This window comes from Phyllobates terribilis, unplaced genomic scaffold (genome assembly GCF_046119375.1).
Source record: "Phyllobates terribilis strain yellow unplaced genomic scaffold, ASM4611937v1 Scaffold_7__3_contigs__length_470593459, whole genome shotgun sequence".
Taxonomy (NCBI): domain Eukaryota; kingdom Metazoa; phylum Chordata; class Amphibia; order Anura; family Dendrobatidae; genus Phyllobates; species Phyllobates terribilis.
In genome coordinates, this window is record NW_027362767.1 from 363,136,785 (window position 1) to 363,156,662 (window position 19,878).

The window sequence follows — 19,878 nt, forward strand, 5'->3', positions numbered from 1 at the left end:
CAGCCCCCAAATCTAAGAAGCATCATTGTCAGAAGCTTTCTGTCATCTCCTCCAGCTACAGGTACCTTTCCTTGCAACCAAAAAAAATGTAAAACCTGTCCGTTTCTAACGACCACAGACAAGATAAAGATCCCTAATTCACATCAGGACTATAAGATCCCAGGTACTTTCAGCTGTATCACATCTAACGTAGTGTACTTAATTATATGTACCAAATGTCCAGCTGGGGGTCTTTATGTAGGGGAGACAAAGCAAAAACTTAGGACAAGGATGAATCATCATCGCCACACAATAAAAGAAAAAATAATAGATCTACCAAGCATTTTTGTTCCCTTGACCACAGCATAAAATACATGAAATTACTGGCATTAAAGGGTAACTTCAAGTCTCAAACAGAAAGAAGAATCTCAGAATATAAACTGATGATGACCTTTGACACGTTCAGAGCAGGAATGAATGTGTCGCATGGATTTATGTCATTCTACATCAAATAAAGAATGTGCCCCTCAGACTTGTGAGGCCATCATAACACTGGACTTAGTCACAGGACAATAAAACCTTCACACTCCTTATCTATTAACAGCTAAAATATTTATAGCCAGAACAGTTTATCTCTTCCATAATAACTCTCCTTTCCATCACCTGTCTTATCTATTGCATTATTTTTGTGTCTTATTGTGTATAAATATGTGACTCTTCAGATTTTGTGTTATACTAGCCTGATGAAGAGAGCTGCGTAGTCTCGAAAGCTTGCAATTTGTTACCATCTTTTCAGTTAGCCATTAAAAGGTATCAACCACTGAGGACTCTCAAATCTAAATATGATACAGTAAATAATTGGATACAATATCTTTATCAGCAGGACTGGTACAAGACCCAGAAGAAACAATGAACTTAGTCAATTTTGGATCAGGAAAGAAGTGACCGTGTTTGTAACCCCTCGATAAACTACCTATCAACCTAAACAGAATTGAAAGTCTTGGATAAGTGAGAAAAGAGAGACAAGAATCTGTGGCAGGTGACAGACTAGAATATAAATTTAAGCAAACAAACGGGTAAAACTGATTTTCTTCAGCCTGTATTGCAGACAGAGAAATAAGGAACAGTTTCTGCTGCAGCATGCTGCCTCCCACCTACACTATAAGTGCTGTACTTAAAATCCTTAAAATCTTTAAAACTCGGTCATCAATAGGCTACCTAATACAGGTGGCTAAGAATGTCATTCCACGACACTGGAAAAGCAGAGACCCACCCACTGTGGAGGAATGGTTTGCGGAGATTTCTCTCCTTAATAGGATGGAGCATCTAATTGCCATCTCACCGGCTGATGTTGATAGATACTGTGTGATTTGGAGGGATTGGATGGATTTCCAAAACTCTGACGCCTACCATCTAGCCCCCAACTAAAGTTATCCGGGATGTCGTCACAACAATGATCATAATCGCACTCTATTGATTGGTGGTCTGCCGTGGTCCGCTCCCTCTCTCTCTATCTTTCATATGGAAAAATACATGCTTGATCTGGATATTGATGGAAAACCCTCCCTGTACCCCCCAATGTACTGTAGTTATGCATAGATTTATAGTTACGCTACCCCTTTTACTATGTATATTGTATTTTCTTGTACTTTTTCAACACAAAAAATAAAAAAAAACTTGAATTTGAAAATCTTTAAAACTCACGGTTATCTATTATATGATAAGGGATTGGAAAGAACGCCGAGGCAAATTATTTTAATATTCCTGTATTGTTTTTTTGCTTATGCTGTAACTTTAGTATTCTTTTAAAGAGGTTGTTTCACCAGTTTTATTGCACAGATATTAGTTTATAACGTTTAGGTTATAATCTATGATTCTTCTCTGGGGGGGGGGGGAGGAACCTTTTTCCACCATATGAGGTAAACCAATCATAAGCAGGCAGCAACATACAAGAGAAAGAAGTACATGTTACAACAATAGCTTAGAGCAGGTTTCTCCTGTGTGAGACATATAATAACAGACAGTTTGCTCTTCTCACTGGTCTCACTGCAGAGAAGTATGTTGTTAGAAAGTGCTGGGAGATGAGCAGAAATGAGTGTGATTACACACACCCTTCAGCTTTCATCTCACGGCAGCCAGTGTGGTAGAAGGGGAGTACAGAAGAGCTGACAGCACTGAGAGTAGATTTGCTACTGTAGAGGTATTTGTAATGACACAAAACTCAGCTTTGCTGCACTCTCCCTCCCCAAGTATTGTCTACTGTGAGATGAAAGGTGTATGTAATTGCACTCATCTCTACTCCACTGCCAGTACTTTGTAATCCCCCAGCTCTGCAGAGAGATTACTGAGGAGTCCCGACTGTCTATCATTATGTCTCATACAGGAGAAAGCCTGTCCTAAGCTATTGTGTGGGAATGCTCTATTTTTCCCCCAGTATGTTGTGCCTGCTTATGATTGGCCAATGTCGTGTAGAGGAAGAAGTACACACGCCCTGCGAAAAATCTCTGGTAATGCTCCTTTGGTCTTGAAGGGAATCTGCCAGCAGGATTTCACAACCAAACTATTTATATATGTATGTAGCTCTTTCAAAGACAAGTACAGAAATACCTTTACATGGCCAATCCGTTCCTCCATTACTGAGAAATTAGTGTTTGAATTGATATGCAAATGGGGCTGAGCTACTGTAGATCTGAAGCCTCGGTCACTCCAGCTCTATTCCACGCCCAGCTCCACTTCATCCTGCTTGACTGACAGCCTCTATGCTGTGTGACATCAGGCAAAGGAGCCATCTGTCAAATAGAAGGAGACGGCACTGTGAGGAGAATAGAGCTGGAGTGACAGAGGCTTCATATCTACAGCCTCAATTGCATAACAATACGAAAACTGAATTCTTAGTAACGGAGGAACAGTCTGGCCATGTAAAGTATTGCTGGATTTGTCCTTCAAAGAGCTACATGTGCACATAAATAGTTTGGAAGGTGAAATCCTGCTGACAGATTCCCTTAAACAAAAGTTTACAAGCTGATATCTCCGCAAAAGAGAGAACTTAAATAATAACAGAGATGTTTTTATAAGCTCTACAGCTGCTATTCCATGATGTGGCCAGTTTAACATGCTCAAACTGGTGAAAGGTCCTGTTTATGAAAACAATTATTGAAGAAAAATTCCATAGAATGTTGTCCAAAACTAAAATAATTAATAAGTAAATACAAATAAAAAAAAATACAAATAGACACTAGATCTGTCACTTGTGTATTTACCATATGATACATTTTGTTGACACAGTAAAGCCATAGCTACCAATATAGTGGCGCTTTACAAGGGTCAATATCAGATCAGAAGGGCTCCAACTCTTGGCTTCCCTGCTGATTAGCAGTTTGAAGGGGCCATGGCACTTTTGCATGCATTGCGCCCTCTTCAATGTTTATTAGTTAATAGCGGTGGTGTAGGATATTGCAGCATTACCTTACTCAAGAATAAGGGAAATTAATCTATTTTATTGCATAGATACTTCAAAATGTAAAGATATCTATCTGTAAAACTTTAATTACATTTAGCATTTTAATATAACGCTTACACAAAAAAAGATAGCCTTTTTTACGTGGGACTGTGTTTTCTGTTCCAGCTTAGACCGTTTGAAGTAAATGAAATACCAGACACAGCGCATGACATTGTTTCTAGAAAAAAGCACATCATTTTTCTAATCAACTTGTTTAAAAGGGGTTGCTATCTCCTAATCTAAAATGGGTAAAATTACAAAGTGCTTGTAAAAACAAACAACCTTGCAATCTACCTCTTATTTAATATTCTCTCCATTCTCAAGAACAGAGGGATTTTTATTTCTATACTTTACTGCTCTCTGCCTAGGTTACTGCAACTTTTGCAGTCTTACCAGAGATGTCCAGTTTCCTAGACAAGGAGGACAAGCTTGCAAGACCTTTGCTTTAGAGATTGCTCGCACCACTCCGAAGCTGACCAGATTGCCAGATCTGGCAAGCTTCATTGCCCATGCGCTCCTGCGATGCTGCAGAGGCAACGTTTTATCTGCTGGCACAGAGATTGCACGTTACGGGCTGGTGGCTCAGCTATACCGCCGGCCTAGACTTCCAGTCAACAGGAGCGCACTGCTTCCCTACATCCCGGCTTTCCTTTTCCTGGGAGGGTGGGGTGCTACTGATTATTGGCAGTTTGGACGATGAGAGAACACAGAAGGGAGACCCTGTGCAAGAACAATTATGGGCCCTATGCAGTCCAATAGATCATCATAATGCACAAATCCCCCTGCATTAGAGGTAGAATTGGGATTGGGTTCCTTTACGTTTTTTGGCCCCTGTGCACTTGCACAGACTGCACCAAAGGTATGTTTGCACATGGTTTGGGGTGTCATCAAGGCTGAGCCACCGTCCAAAATGTGTGTTTCCTTATGCTCCTGAAAACACATATTGTAAGGCTAAGTGCCCACAATGCAGAAATGCTGCGGAGCGTTTCTGCATCTCCCTGGCAGAAAAAACGCATGCGGATTTTACATGCGTTTTTTCTGCCTGGCAGAAGCATTTGTAAAGCGTTTTGAGCATGCGATTTCGCATGTGGGTTGTCAAGCGCTTTTCCAAGTGATTTTAGCATCACTTGGAAAGTGCTTGACAACTTGGTCACACTATATAAATCCATGCAACCGGCATGGATTTATGTTGTGTGACCAAGTTACGATGCTGCAAATGCAGCATCAATAGTAAAAAAAAAAATAATAAAAATGTTGAAAAATAAAAAAAATATTATACTTACCTTCCGATGGCCCCCGGTCTCCTGTACGGTGCGTCCGGTGTCTTCGGCGGCTCGCGTTGCTCTAAAAAGGACCTTCCATGACATCATTTAGTCATGTGACAGGTCACATGACTAAATGACATCATGGAAGGTCCTTTTACACCACCGCGAGCAGCCAAAGAGCCTGCAGCGCCGCCGGAAGCAGACAGGGGGCCATCAGAAGGTAAGTATTTTTTTTATTTTAATTCTTTTTTAACTACAGGTACTATGGTACCCGGGTCTGGAGGAGAGTCTCCTCTTCTCCAGACCCGGGTACCATAAGCGCATTGAATCGCATAATATCCGCATGTGTACGTGTAGTCATGCGGATGTTATGCGGTCCAAGGCAAGTCATGGCAGCAATTCCGCAAAATCAATGGTTGTGCTGCGTATTTTTCCGAAATGATAATCTGCAGCGGAAATTTCCACAGCATGTGCACAGCACATACGGATTATCATTGGGAAACATGGCAGACAACTTAACAAGATTTTTTTAATGCGTTTTCGCAACGGAAATATCGCCGCGGAAACTCATTAAATCCGCATCGTAGGCACGCAGCCTAAGTATAAATGGTTTGTACCAAGATATGAAGTTATCAGAAGTGGGAGCCACATCTATTAGACATGGATATGGTATAATAAGTCATAAATGAGACAAACCCCTTAAGCTACATTTACACTTTGTGTTTCATAACACAAGTGCATAGTGTACATATAGAGTGCATAAATGCAGATTTTGGACATATAACAAGCTGAAGAGAAGTGAACAAGCCCATGCTCAAGCACTTTTTTTTCCACATTCATACTGTATAACATAAAAATATCCCTTAAACCTCAAGAAAAATAATTAATGTAATGATTAGGGCTGCGTAGTATTGCAGAGTTTTTCCCCACTACTGTGCCCATGATGTATAGGCTTAACCAAGTTTGGACACAAAATAGAAAACACCCCAAAAATGTAGGCACCAATGGCAATATGCTATGCTTCTTGGCATCCTAACTCCTGGGATTTATCCTCTCCTGAGCTAATACCAGCACAATAATAATATCAATGCAGATCTGGCATTCAGATTTTTATACACAGATAGTATAAAGTCCAACAGCATAGTAATGGCACAGAAAATTAGCTGTCGATATGAGTGTGTCAGTCAGAGCAGTGCACATAATCAGTGAATATGAATAGCGGTACCAGAGCGCCAATAACAGGGCAAAAATATTAAAAGGACTGATTTATTAATATACACATAACGCGTTTCGGTGGACACCGCCACCTTCATCAGGTGTGACAAGCAGCAAACAATTGATCCTTATATACATTTGACTAGGTATACAATTACTACAAAGGGGCGGGGCCAGATACAGAGTAATACCTCTATATTAACCCCTTGAGTATACCTAGTCAAATGTATATAAGGATCAATTGTTTGCTGCTTGTCACACCTGATGAAGGTGGCTGTGTCCACCGAAACGCATTGTGTGTATTAATAAATCAGTCCTTTTAATATTTTTGCCCTGTTATTGGCGCTCTGGTACCGCTATTCATATTCACTGATTGTCCCTTTCCCCCTGTTGGGGTGCGGTAGAGCTGCCTTTAATTTATTGTTCTTTCACCTGTGGGAGGAATTTAATTAGAATTACTACCCTGGTTTTCCAAGCTGCGCTGCCCTAACCCCTCCGGAACGCTGCCGGGGGTGTTAGTGAAGCTGGGCGTCCATCTCGGCGTTACATGCTACTAACCTGACCACGTGATCCACCACCGAGAGATCAGGATCTGTGAACGCCGCTGGAAATAGATGACAGCCCCCAACAGAGCAGAGCTTGTGGAGCTTTACACTGGGGGTGTGCAGAGGTGCACAACTTCATAAGGTTAGTAGCCATCCCAACACCCCTCTAACAATTGCAATACTGAGTCACCCATTGCGCCTTGTTCTCTCCTCTCTTTACATATTGAGAGCAGCGCACATACACATTTGACAGAAAATGTGCCCCTACAATGAGATCTACTCCACCAAAAGGATGAACAGTATTCAACAGGAACTTACGATATGTTTGAGCGCTCATTTAAATGGGTTTATCAGGTTTAAGTATTTTTTTAGTCTGCTCTAACTAGAAATAGGAAAATGAGCCTTACTTACCCCCCACAACTCCAGCACTGCCTCTCTGCCGCTGCCTGTCCTCATTGACATGACTACAGCAATGACATCACGACTATGGCACAATCACTGAGCTCAATGGTCATGACTAGTGATGAGCGAGCATTAAAATGCTCGGGTGCTCGAAGCTCGGGTCGAACACATTGGAATACTCGGGTGCTTGACCCGAGCAACGAGCCCAATGTAAGTCTATGGGGAAACTCGAGCATTTTTCTGTTGGTCCCCCCCCCGCGGTCTGCAGAAGGTCAAAAATTGCCAAATCGATGGGAACGGTGCTCAATTAAACGTCAGGCAAGCAGAATATATAGGCAGACAGGCAGGCAGGGTATATAGGAGGGTGCATGAAAAACATAGCAGGGCACTTGGAACACACTAGTGCCCTCCGATTTTCATGCACCCGTCTCTTTAAAAAAGCCGGCCAGCAATTCATCAGCGGCATACACCGGTACCGAACAATTTAAAACAGAAAGAATAGAGGATCACACATAGATTAGATAGATAGAAACATGTCAGTCACATATATAATAAGTACAGTGACAGTGTTGGTTACTGTACTTGTTATTTAATGTTAAAATAAAGGATTTATTAAAAAAAAATAATAGTGTTTTTGTCTCTTTAAAAAAGCCGGCCGGCAATTCATCAGCAGCATACACAGGTACCAGACAATTTAGAACAGAAAGAATAGAGCATCACACATAGATTAGATAGATAGAAACATGTCAGTCACATATATAATAAGAACAGTGATAGTGTTGATTACTGTACTTGTCATTTAGTGTTAAAATAAAGGATTTATTAAAAAAAAAATTGGCGTGGGGTTCCCTGTAATTTTACTCTCTAGCGGAGGTTAAGCAGAAGGCTGGGGCAGATGTTTGAAGCCTGGGAAGGGGGTAATACCCACGGAGATTCCCAGGCTACTAATATCAGCCCCCAGCTGAATACCTAGCCTTTACTAGCTATTAAAATGGGGGACCCTCCTATTTTAAGCGCAGGAGAATCCTCTCACGCTCACTGCAAGCGCAGGAGAATTTTCCCACGCTGTCAGTGACGTGCATGAGGTGAGCTGAGTTCATTGGACATGAACTTGGCTCATCTAGATGCCGTCACAACCAGACACTGAGGAGCGAAAGCATGCCTGCGCTTCTCAGTGTCTGCGGCATGGCAAGCTGGATGGCAGCTTTCGGCTGCAATCCAGCCTGTCATGTGAATGTAGCAGAGCTGAAGCTGTCCTGGGAACCATGGAAAGGTAAGGATTAGTGTTGAGCGAGCATGCTCGACACTGCTCGGTACTCGCCCAAGCATCACGCTACTCGGGATGTTCGGCGAGCACCGAGCATTTCCGGGTTACTCGGACGGGAGCTCGGGTCTCCGCCCTGCATGTTTGGCGCTCTTTACAGAGCCAATGAACATGCAGGGATTGCCAGCCAGTCACTGTAATGCCGCAGCCATGTTGTTTGTGGGCATTACAGTGATTGGCTGGCCGCACAGCGTCACCTCGAGTATTTAAAACCGGGCGCCGCCATCTTGGATACAGTTGCTCCGGATCAGACAGTGTAGGGACAGCGCTGCTGATTTAGGGAGAGATATATCCTGCGAAATAGTTAGTGTAGGGTCTGTAAAGACTGCCAGATCAAACAAACAGTCCTTCTCAGGACTAATATCCATCCCAGATATCAGGCAGGCAGGTTGTATAGGAGACGCAGTGGTTATACCAGCAAAAGCTGCATTACAGTCCTGTGTGCTCCTGTTGCTGAAATTGCTGGACTTAGCCTCCAGCTCTCGGGGACCAGGAAAAATCCTTTTTTTTTCATCTAAATCCTCTTTTTTTTTTCTTCCTTCACACTGTACAAATACCCGTCTTATTAACCTTTTGGTGTCCCCCCCCCCCCCCCCAAAAAAAAGTGTGTCTCTGATTTTTCAGACACAAATATATCTGTTGAAAATAGTCTGGTGTAGGCCAGAGAGACAGAAGTGTGCTTTTGCTGTTACACGGTAAAAAATCTCTATTATCCTGCTTTTTGCATTTTTTGCCGAAAAAAAAAAATAATAGTGTCTCCCTGATTTTTCAGACACAAATATATCTGTTGAAAATAGTCTGGTGTAGGCCCGAGAAATACAAGTGTGGTTTTGCAGTTCCACGGGTCAAATTTCTGTATTATCCTGCTTTTCGCAATTTTTGGCCGTAAAAAATAAATAATAGTGTCTCCCTGATTTTTCAGACACAAATATATCTGTTGAAAATAGTCTGGTGTAGGCCCGAGAAATACAAGTGTGGTTTTGCAGTTCCACGGGTCAAATCTCTGTATTATCCTGCTTTTCGCAATTTTTGGCCGTAAAAAATAAATAATAGTGTCTCCCTGATTTTTCAGACACAAATATATCTGTTGAAAATAGTCTGGTGTAGGCCCGAGAAATACAAGTGTGGTTTTGCAGTTCCATGGTTCAAACCTCTGTATTATCCAATTTGGGCCATTTGTATCTAAAAAAAAACAGTTTGAGTGTGTCACTCACTGTTCAGCCGCAAATATATATATATTTAAAAAAGTCTGGTATACAGCAGCAAATTATAACTGTGGTTTTGCAGTTCCACGGGTCAAATCTCTGTATTATCCTGCTTTTCGCAATTTTGGCCGTAAAAAATAAATAATAGTGTCTCCCTGATTTTTCAGACACAAATATATCTGTTGAAAATAGTCTGGTGTAGGCCCGAGAAATACAAGTGTGGTTTTGCAGTTCCACGGGTCAAATCTCTGTATTATCCTGCTTTTCGCAATTTTTGGCCGTAAAAAATAAATAATAGTGTCTCCCTGATTTTTCAGACACAAATATATCTGTTGAAAATAGTCTGGTGTAGGCCCGAGAAATACAAGTGTGGTTTTGCAGTTCCACGGTTCAAACCTCTGTATTATCCACTTTTGGGCCATTTGTATCTAAAAAAAACAGTTTGAGTGTGTCGCTCACTGTTCAGCCGCAAATATATATATTTTAAAAAGTCTGGTATACATACACCAGTAAACTATAACTGTGGTTTTGCTGTTCCACGGTAAGAAATCTCTATTATTCAGCTTTTGGTATTTTTTACGTAAAGAAAAACAGTAATATTTTCTCCCTGATTGTTCAGATTGTTTAAAAGAGTCGGGTGTAGGCCAGAGAAATAGAACTGTGGTTTTCCTCTTCCACGGTTCTAATCTACTTTCTATTACCCTTTTTCCATTTTTTTTTTTTTTACCCTCGTGGTGCGAGGGTAAGCTATTTTACTTCCTTTACAATGGGCAAGGCGCGTGGAAAGGGACGTGGAAGTGGACGTTCTGGTGATGGTGCGTGCAGAGGACGGGGCCGTAGCCAAGGTGAAAATGTGCCACAAACAACAGCCACATCTTCTCGCTCCCAATTCTTGACCGAATTACTAGGGAAGCACAGAACAACACCAGTATTGCGAACTGATCAGTGTGAACAGGTTATTAATTGGATAGCAGATAATACTTCCAGTTACCTGGGCACCACCGCATACTCCTCCGCACCCTGATGCTCCTTCCTCCCACCATGCCGAGTGTCGTCAGACAGCAACTGATCCCTCACTTGGACACTCTGAAGAGCTGTTCACTGGTCCATTTCCAGATTTATGCCCCTCGTCTGCTCCGCTTGAAGTGGTAGAAGAGGAGATCCCATGTAGCGATGCCCAAATATTTGAACAGCCACGGCCACAGGAAGTCGACGCTGGCAATTTGTCACAAGAGGTGGACGATGACGAGACACAATTGCCAGGAAGTGAGGATGAGGATCGTGGTGCGCAAGTGGAAGAGGAGGAGGTGGTGGATGATCTAGTAACTGACCCAACGTGGCAGGAGGACAAGCAGAGTGAGGCCAGCAGCACACAGGGGGAGGGAGGCAGAGTACCCCAACAGGCAGGAAGAAGCAGTGTGGTGGCCGCAGACAGAAGGCGGGCAACCGTTCCCCGTAGCACCAACACGAGGGACGTTGCCAGTACAACCGGTAGGTCTTCCAGAGTCTGGAATTTTTTTAAAGACTCTGCTGATAACCCCAAAAAGGCCATTTGTACCACCTGCCATGCCAGCATCAGCAGGGGTGACAAAACTACCAGCCTGACCACCACCAGCATGATCAGGCACATGGCAGCAAAGCACCCGACTTTGTGGGGCGAACCCCAGGGTCCACGACCAGTGTCAGCGGGTGTCACCACTGCTGCTTCCACTGTTGTGCGTGCAATAGAACCCCCTGTTGTGCGTGCAAGGCAATCCCCTGTCCATACTGCATGCAAAGATGCCCCCTCCTCTCAGTCTTCACTTGTTATGGCAGTTTCTGAAGAAACAGCATCAAAGTCCACGTCCCACCGCAGCATTCAATTGTCCATATCCCAGACCCTTGAACGAAAGCGGAAATTTGCAGCTAAAGCCCCACAGGCCACAGTCCTAAATTCGCACATTTCACGACTGCTTGCGTTGGAAATGCTGCCTTTTAGGCTGGTGGAGACGGAATCCTTCCGCAACCTTATGGCGGTGGCCGTCCCTCGGTACTCGGTCCCCAGCCGACACTATTTTGCCCGGTGTGCCATCCCCGCACTACACAAGCACGTGTCCCAAAACATCTGCCGTGCCCTCAACAACGCAGTTACTGGGAGAGTTCACCTGACAACGGACACGTGGACAAGTGCTTGTGGCCAGGGAAGGTACATCTCCCTGACGGCACACTGGGTAAACATAGTGGAAGCCGGGACCCAGTCGGACCTTGGGACGGAACACATCCTCCCCACATCGAGGATTGCGGGCCCTATGTCAGTCAGAGTTGCCCCCACAGTGTACAGCTCCGGCGCATCATCCTCCTCCTCCTCCTCATGTTCAGCCTCCATCTCAGATATCACCACATCAGTTCTAAGCTGGAAGCACTGCAGTACTGCCTCCGCCAAGAGGCAACAGGCTGTGCTGAAACTCCTAAGCTTAGGTGAGAAACCTAACACTGCTTGTGAGTTGTGAACAGCTGTGAAAGAGCAGGCAGATCTGTGGCTGAGACCGCTGAACCTACATCCAGGCATGGTCGTGTGTGACAATGGCCGTAACCTGGTGGCGGCTCTGAGGTTAGGCGAGATCACACACGTACCCTGCCTGGCTCATGTGCTTAACCTCGTGGTTCAGCGGTTTCTTAAATCGTACCCCGAGTACCCAGATCTGCTCATCAAAGTATGCCGCCTGTCAGCTTATTTTCGCAAGTCGGCTACAGCTTCCGCTGCCCTTGCTGTGTTGCAGCAGCGTTCGCAGCTTCCGTCACACCGACTGGTGTGTGATGTCCCCACACGTTGGAACTCTACCCTCCACATGTTGCAAAGGATTTGTGAGCAGAAGAGAGCAGTTGTGGAGTACCAGCTGCAACAAGGCCGTCGATATTCAGGTCAGACTGAACACATAAGATCTCAGGAGTGGACCTGGATGTCTGACATCTGTGCCATCTTGACAAACTTTGAGGAGTCCACCCAGATGGTGAGTGGCGATGACGCCATCATTAGTGTCAGCATTCCACTTGTCTGTCTTTTTCAACGCTCTCTGCAGAGAATTAAAGAGGAGGCATTGCAGCCAGAGTATGATGAGATGGATCAAAAAGCCATAGCGGTCGATTACACACAGCCCAGCCTCATCTCATCCCAACGTGCATTGGGGGACAATGAGGGAGAGGAGGAGGAGGAGGAAGAACAGGAGCTTGTATCATGCGCTATAGACGGTAGTACCTGTACAACTGTCATACCGTCGGTTCAGCGTGGGTGGCCTGAGGACAGGGGGAGGAGGAGGAGTGGGAGGAGGAGGAGAGCATGGTCAGTCGTCATCTTGGTGAGAACACGGAAGTCTTGCCCGTTACCAGTCTGGCACGCATGGCCGACTTTATGTTACGTTGCCTTAACCGTGACCCTTGCGTTGTCAAAATGTTGGGTGACAGTCATTACTGGTTGGTGACACTTTTAGACCCCCGCTACAAGGAGAACTTTCAGTCTCTTATTCCTGAGGTGGAGAGGTCTACAAAAATGGGGCAATACCAGAAGGCCCTTGCTGCAGAACTCTTAAAAAAATTCCCATCTGAACACGCTAGCGGCAGAGGTCACAGTTCGTTGCCCAACCAAGGCGTACAGGCGAGAGAGATGCAACTCCAATCCAGCAGAGGCAGGGGAACACTGTCAACGTTCTGGGACAGTTTTCTGTCACCCGCCCAGCTTACAGGCCCTGAGGCGCGGGGTACTCTCACAAGGAGTGGAAAGTTTCAAAAGATGGTGAGGGAGTACCTTGCCGACCGTACCAGCGTCCTCCGTGATTCCTCTGTGCCTTTTAATTATTGGGTATCCAAGCTGGACACTTGGAATGAACTCGCTCTGTAAGCCTTGGAGGTCCTGGCCTGCCCTGCCGCTAGCGTGTTATCGGAGCGTGTTTTTAGTGCCGCTGGGGGAATTATAACTGATAAGCGCACTCGCCTGTCAACTGACAATGCTGACAAGCTGACCCTTATCAAAATGAACAAGGGCTGGATTGGGCCAGACTTCTCATCACTACCAAATGACAGCAGAGTAACAAAGTCAAATCCACTGTGTTTTTTCGGGAGGTGTATTCACATGCACCGCTTCACACCCACACATGGGTATACGCTTCCTCATTTCGGCTGTTTTATGTTCTTCTCCTTATCCTCAGCCTCCACCACCACTATACCACCAGGGTGACCGTGGTCCGTGTTGCCATTATTGAAAGTTCCTCCGTCCTTATTTTTGTCAGCTTTTGCTTGGAAGGCATAAGCAAAGACTGTGGGAGACCCACTCCCCAATAATGGGAATAATATTTTTAAGATGCTGTACTGTATGGCTCTTGTAAGGGGCATTGCAAGTTCCTCCGTCCTAATTTTTGGCAGCTTTTGCTTGGAAGGCATAAGCAAATACTATGGGAGACCCACTCCCCAATCATGGGAATAATGTTTGTAATATGCTGTACTGCATGGCTCTTGTAAGGGGCAATGCAAGTTCCTCCGTCCTAATTTTTGGCAGCTTTTGCTTGGAAGGCATAAGCAAATACTATGGGAGACCCACTCCCCAATCATGGTAATAATGTTTGTAATATGCTGTACTACATGACTCTTGTAAGGGGCATTGCAAGTTCCTCCGTCCTAATTTTTGGCAGCTTTTGCTTGGAAGGCATAAGCAAATACTATGAGAGACACACTCCCCAATAATGGGAATAATGTTTTTAAGATGCTGTACTGTATGGCTCTTGTAAGGGGCATTAAAAGTGTCTTGTTAAGCTACTGCGACCTCCACCACTTTTCCGAGGGGAAATAAAACCGTCTTGTTAAGCTACTGTGACCTCCACCACTTTTCCGAGGGGCATTAAAAGCGTCTTGTTAAGCTACTGGGACCTCCATGTCTCTTCTGAGGGGCATTAAAAGTGTCTTGTTAAGCTACTGGGACCTCCACCACTTTTCCGAGGGGCATTAAAAGCGTCTTGTTAAGCTACTGGGACCTCCACGTCTCTTCTGAGGGGCATTAAAAGCGTCTTGTTAAGCTACTGTGACCTCCACCACTTTTCCAAGGGGCATTAAAACCGTCTTGTTAAGCTACTGGGACCCCCACGTCTCTTCTGAGGGGCATAAAAAGTGTCTTGTTAAGCTACTGGGACCTCCACGTCTCTTCTGAGGGGCATTAAAAGCGTCTTGTTAAGCTAATGTGACCTCCACGTCTCTTCCAATGGGCATTCAAACCATCTTGTTAAGCTACTGTGACCTCCACGTCTCTTCAAAGGGGCATTAAAAGCGTCTTCTTAAGCCACTCTGAACTCCACAGCTCTTCCAAGGGGCATTGAAATGTTGCTGTTAATTACCTCTAACCTCCACGACTCTTCCAACGGGCATTGCATTTCCTCCTAATTTTAGTCAGCTTTTGCTTTTCAATGAAAAGGCGAAAACTAATGGAGACCCACTCCCCAATAATGGGTAGAAGGTTTTTAGTACGCTGTAATCCACGTCTGTTTCAAGGGGTATTGCAGTTCCTCATAATTCATGGAAAGCCTTCCATTCACTGCTTAGGCCAACAGTGTACAGGAGACCCAGTTGCTATAAATGGAAAAAACGGTTTAGTTAAGGCCCTCTGACCTCCATGTCATTTCCAAGGGGCATTGGAGTGCCTCAAAATTTTTGGTAGGCATTGCACTCACTGTATGCCCTATAACTGTGTACCAAACCGCTCATTTTGTTACATATCCTACAAGACATATGTGGTTGACTGGCCTGATATTGATGTGAATGGTCCCTGTTCCTCCTGCTCTTTCTCCTTTGCCACTACCTCATCCATCATTTATCACCTGAAGCTTTGTTTTAATGGGAGTCATAGAACTAGGATAGTAGCAGGAAAACATCCAGCAATCCTCGGAGAAGGTAGGATATGCGCCAAAACACTGACCACCTCAGGCCTAGCCGCTACTACATACATGCGCTTGCATTCCAAGAAAACAAAGCAGATGCTAACTTCTATCATCATCATCATGCTCCTCACCTTGGCACTCTCAACTCCCCTGATGGAGAAGCCAGGGTCTACCGGAGGAGTCTGGTTCTCTGGTGGGCTCGTCCAATGCTGCCCTAAAGCAGGGCGGGCTAAGAAAAGTGTGTGGGGGGATGTTCCAAGGAGAAATAGGGGCGGCTGGGGACCGTTTATGGACACCGGGCTGCCCCCAGGCGGCTGGAGACCGAGTATGGACACCCGGTTGCCCACTGGCGGCTGGGGACCGAGTGTGGACACCCGGCCGCCGGGCGGCTGGGGACTGAGTATGGATTCCAGGCCGCCAACGCAGCCATGACGTGGTGGCCAGATTCCGCCTCCACATGCCTAAAAGGCCCAATTTTAAGTGCAAGCAAGCAGTATGGTATTGCAGCCTGGGGGTGGGTGGGTGGTTGGCTGTATATTTGCGCTTGCATTGCAAGGAATGGGGGAGGTACAATTGAACACTGTCCTGGGACAAGAACTTGCACGGGGATAGTTGCAAGTCTGCATCTTCTGATGCGGAAAGGATCACTTCTGATGGGCACACTTTTAGGCAGTGACCTGGGTGTCAGAGATGCTTCCAGGGGTCTTCCCCATGCTGTTCCCATGTCTTTTCAGCACTGTATGCATGTGTCACACGGTACATGGCCAGATAAGGTTGTAAAATGTTAAAATGCCATTTCCCGGTGAATGCATTTGTCACGGTTGAAAGCAACACAAAAGTGCAAAAACGCATAAAAAATGCTACTTGTGAACATAGCCCAAGGTGTGGAGGAGTATTTTTTGGGGGGGTTATTTATTTTACCTTATACAATAGTCTTTACCCTGGAAAGGATGTTCCTTAACATATTTCACAGGAAAGCAGTTTCAATTTCGTTTTTGAACGTTTTATTGTGAGCCCGTAAAAGTGGCTTAATACCTCTGACCACTTTGTTGACAGCAGTGACCTGGGGGTCAGAAATGCTTCCTGGGGCGATCCCCATGCTGTCCCCATGTCATTTGAGCACTGTCACTATCGTTTTGGGCACTAGTTAGGCTTTTAAAAGACTGCCGGGGGTGCCGCCGCAAAAATGCTCGGGTCTCCCATAGACTAACATTGGGCTCGTTGCTCGAGTCGAGCACCCGAGTATCACGGCGAGCTCGGCCCGAGCTTCGAGCACACGAGCATTTTAGTGCTCGCTCAACACTAGTAAGGATGAGGTTGCTTTATTATTTTATTTTTATTGGAGGAGATCGTTGGCTTCAGCTGGAATGGGCGTGATGGTAAGTATGGTTTAATTTAGAACATTAAAGAATTGTGCGTTTATTTCAATTAAAGGACTTTATTCTGGATGTTGGTGGGTTTTTTTTAACTTTGACTATGGGGTTAGTAATGGGGGTGTCTTATAGACGCCTCTCCATTACTAACCTGGGCTTGATGTCAGCTGGCATTATAAGCTGACATCAACCCCAGCCCTATTACCCCACTGCCACCGCTACAGGGCAGTGGGAAGAGCGAGGCTAAGTGCCAGAATTGGCGCATCCTATGGATGCGCCATTTCTGGGGTGGCTGACGGCTGGTGTTTCTAGCCTGGGAGGGGGGCCAATATTCATGGCACCCTTCCTGGGCTATTAATATCAGCCCCCAGCTGTCTGCCTAGCCTTTGCTAGCTATTAAAAAAAGGGGGACCCCACGTCATTTTTTGGGGGTCCCCCATTTTAATAGCTAGTAAAGGCTAGGTATTCAACTGGGGGTTGATATTAGTAGCCTGGGAAGCTCCGTGGGTATTACCCCCTTCCCAAGCTTTAAACATCTGCCCCAGCCGTCTGCTTAACATCCGCTAGAGACTAAAATTACGGGGAACCCCACGCCAATTTTTTTTTTAAATAAATCCTTTATTTCAACACTAAATGACAAGTACAGTAATCAACACTATCACTGTACTTCTTATATATGTGACTGACATGTTTCTATCTATCTAATCTATGTGTGATGTTCTATTCTTTCTGTTCTAAATTGTCGGGTACCGGTGTATGCCGCTGCTGAATTGCCGGTTTTTCATGTTTCACTGTGAGCACTGTTCCCATCGATTTGGGCAACCACTGTAATGCCACAACCACCATGGCTGCGGCATTACAGTGAGTGGCAGACAGTCCCTGCATGATTGGTGCTCTAAAGAGCGCCAAACATGCAGGACGGGGACTCGAGCTCCCGCCCGAGCATCTCGAAAGTACTCGGCGAGCTCCGAGCATCTCGAGTACTGAGATGCTCGGGCGAGTACCGAGCAGTAGCGAGCATGCTCGCTCAACACTAGTCTTGACCTCACCAAGGCAGCCATGTCAGCAAAGACATAAGGAAACTGAGGACAGACACTACTATAGTGAAAGGGGCTAAGTAAGGGACTTTTTAAATTTTCTTATTTTACTTTCTTATCTCCCCCACTTTTTTCTGGAAGTGCCTCTCCTTTTCTTGACATGGATGAAGCTGTGACATCATGATAGCTGGACCCTGTGACTGGCTACAGTGGTCATATGTTGTAGTCGTGATGTCACCACTGCAGTTAAGTCAACACAGATGGGAGCAGAGCTGGAATGGCATTAAGCTTTATTTTTATCCAGAGTAGTACTATGGATTAAAAAAATAAACCTGGAAACTCCCATTAAAGGAGGTTTCCACTTTCTGGAAAGTGGACTCCGCATGTTGTAAAGTACATAAATTGACAAACACAACAAAAACTCACCCTCCCTGGGTCCGGTGCGGGCTCCTAACAGCTGCTTGATATTTTGGCTGGAGCATCTATAGCATGTATAACTTCTGTAGCTAATCACTGAACTCAGTGTCTTGAGTCGCCTAGTTCAACACAGCCGCTGAGCTCAGTGATTAGCTACAGCGGTGATGTGCCCTTTCAAAGTGACATCTCCACTGCAGCCAAAACACAGATTGTAGCAGCGGTGAGGAGTCGACATTGAACCTAAGGAGGGTTAGTTTGTGCTGTTTTTGTTATTTAAGGTGTTTGGGGTACACTTTCCTGAAAGTGGACAACTCCTTTAAACATAGGTATGAAAGAGATACTGAAGCTGCATGCACATAGCCACAGATAAATGCCAGAAGAATATAGCAAGTGTTCAACTATCACTCCTGGTCACTATTAATCCATATGAAGAATCACCTGACACCTACTTGTAGCAATAATATGCATATCTCTGGGAAAAAGAAAAGAACCTAAAGTAAGAGTCAAGGCTAAGGAATCAGAGTCGTGGAGCCGGAGTCAGAGCCCATTTTGGTGGAGTCGGAGTCGGTATAAAATGGACCAACTCCGACTCCTAAAATATATAATAAATTGGGTACAATAGTTCAATGCAGTTTGTGGGGAATATTTTTTTCATAAGAATTTGGGAAAGTTACGAAATGTCCTATAAATGTCTGTCCTAGTCCTGATCTAAAGGTCTAGACGTTTAGCTGAGATGAATCTGTGCTACAGTAAATTTATCACTTAAACATGAGCCATGTATGAGGGAGTCGGAGTCATGGAGTCGAAGTCGGAGTTGGAGTCGGTGTCGGTGTCATGGAAATTGAGGAGTCGGAGGCTTCGCTTACTGGCTTACCGACTCCACAGTAAGAGTTAAACATGACCAATCCACAGCTCCACAATCAGGTAGGCTCAGCCAAGAGAATGGCCTTTTTCAATTAAAGACAGGTGCATTGACTTAGGGGCATCAGGAGATGATACACAAAACAAACACAAAATCTAAATATTACATGAAATAATATAGTAAAATATGCAGTACTTTGTATCCAGGAAATTATTGATTTTTTAATTTTTTACCTTGCACTCTTTGCAATTTTGGCTTGGCAAACGTCATTGGCAGGTTAAGAGGAATGAAGTGCTCGTGACTGCAGATGGTTTGTAGAAATTCAAATTTGTATTCATTTAGAATCTGTCAATTGAACAATAAATAAGTTGTCAGATCTATAACATTTATCTAGCAACCCTGCATCACTCACACCAAACATTACACATTCAATATAGACAATATAGGCAGTGGTTATCAGGTTGTCATATTAAGACAATTGCTTTAGGTTTTATGGACATTGACATTTGGGACCCCCTCTATTAGCAAGATCACAGTCTGGTGGTCCTATCTCTTTCATGTATTATTTGGATGGGTATTTGAATGGCTGGCATACATTACTGCTTTTTGCCTGTAGTGTCTACTATAGAGGAAATGTATGGGCAGCTGGAGTCTCTGCAGCAATAACGACTGACACAAGGATTTGTAGAGCTGATCCCACATTAATTAGCTAGTCGCAGCATATCTTTAGTACAGACACTCTGTTCACATGTCCAGTAGTTATTTCCTTTTTTTGGATCAATTTTGGGCTAAAAAATGGAAATAAAACATTACAGAAAAAAAGCTATTCATCTGAAAGGGAAAAGAAGCGTCATAAAA

General features: G+C 44.6%; 1 protein-coding gene across 4 annotated transcripts in view; it reads right to left on the minus strand.

The window, feature by feature from the left end:
- The window catches only part of DOCK11 (dedicator of cytokinesis 11), a 333,016-nt gene that overhangs the window by 201,992 nt on the left and 111,146 nt on the right, over positions 1–19,878 (minus strand). For all 4 annotated transcript variants that reach the window (XM_073641338.1, XM_073641340.1, XM_073641339.1 and 1 more), the window contains exon 30: positions 19,254–19,365. In XM_073641338.1, coding sequence (XP_073497439.1) covers positions 19,254–19,365 — 112 coding nt within the window. The remainder of the gene's footprint in view (positions 1–19,253; positions 19,366–19,878) is intronic.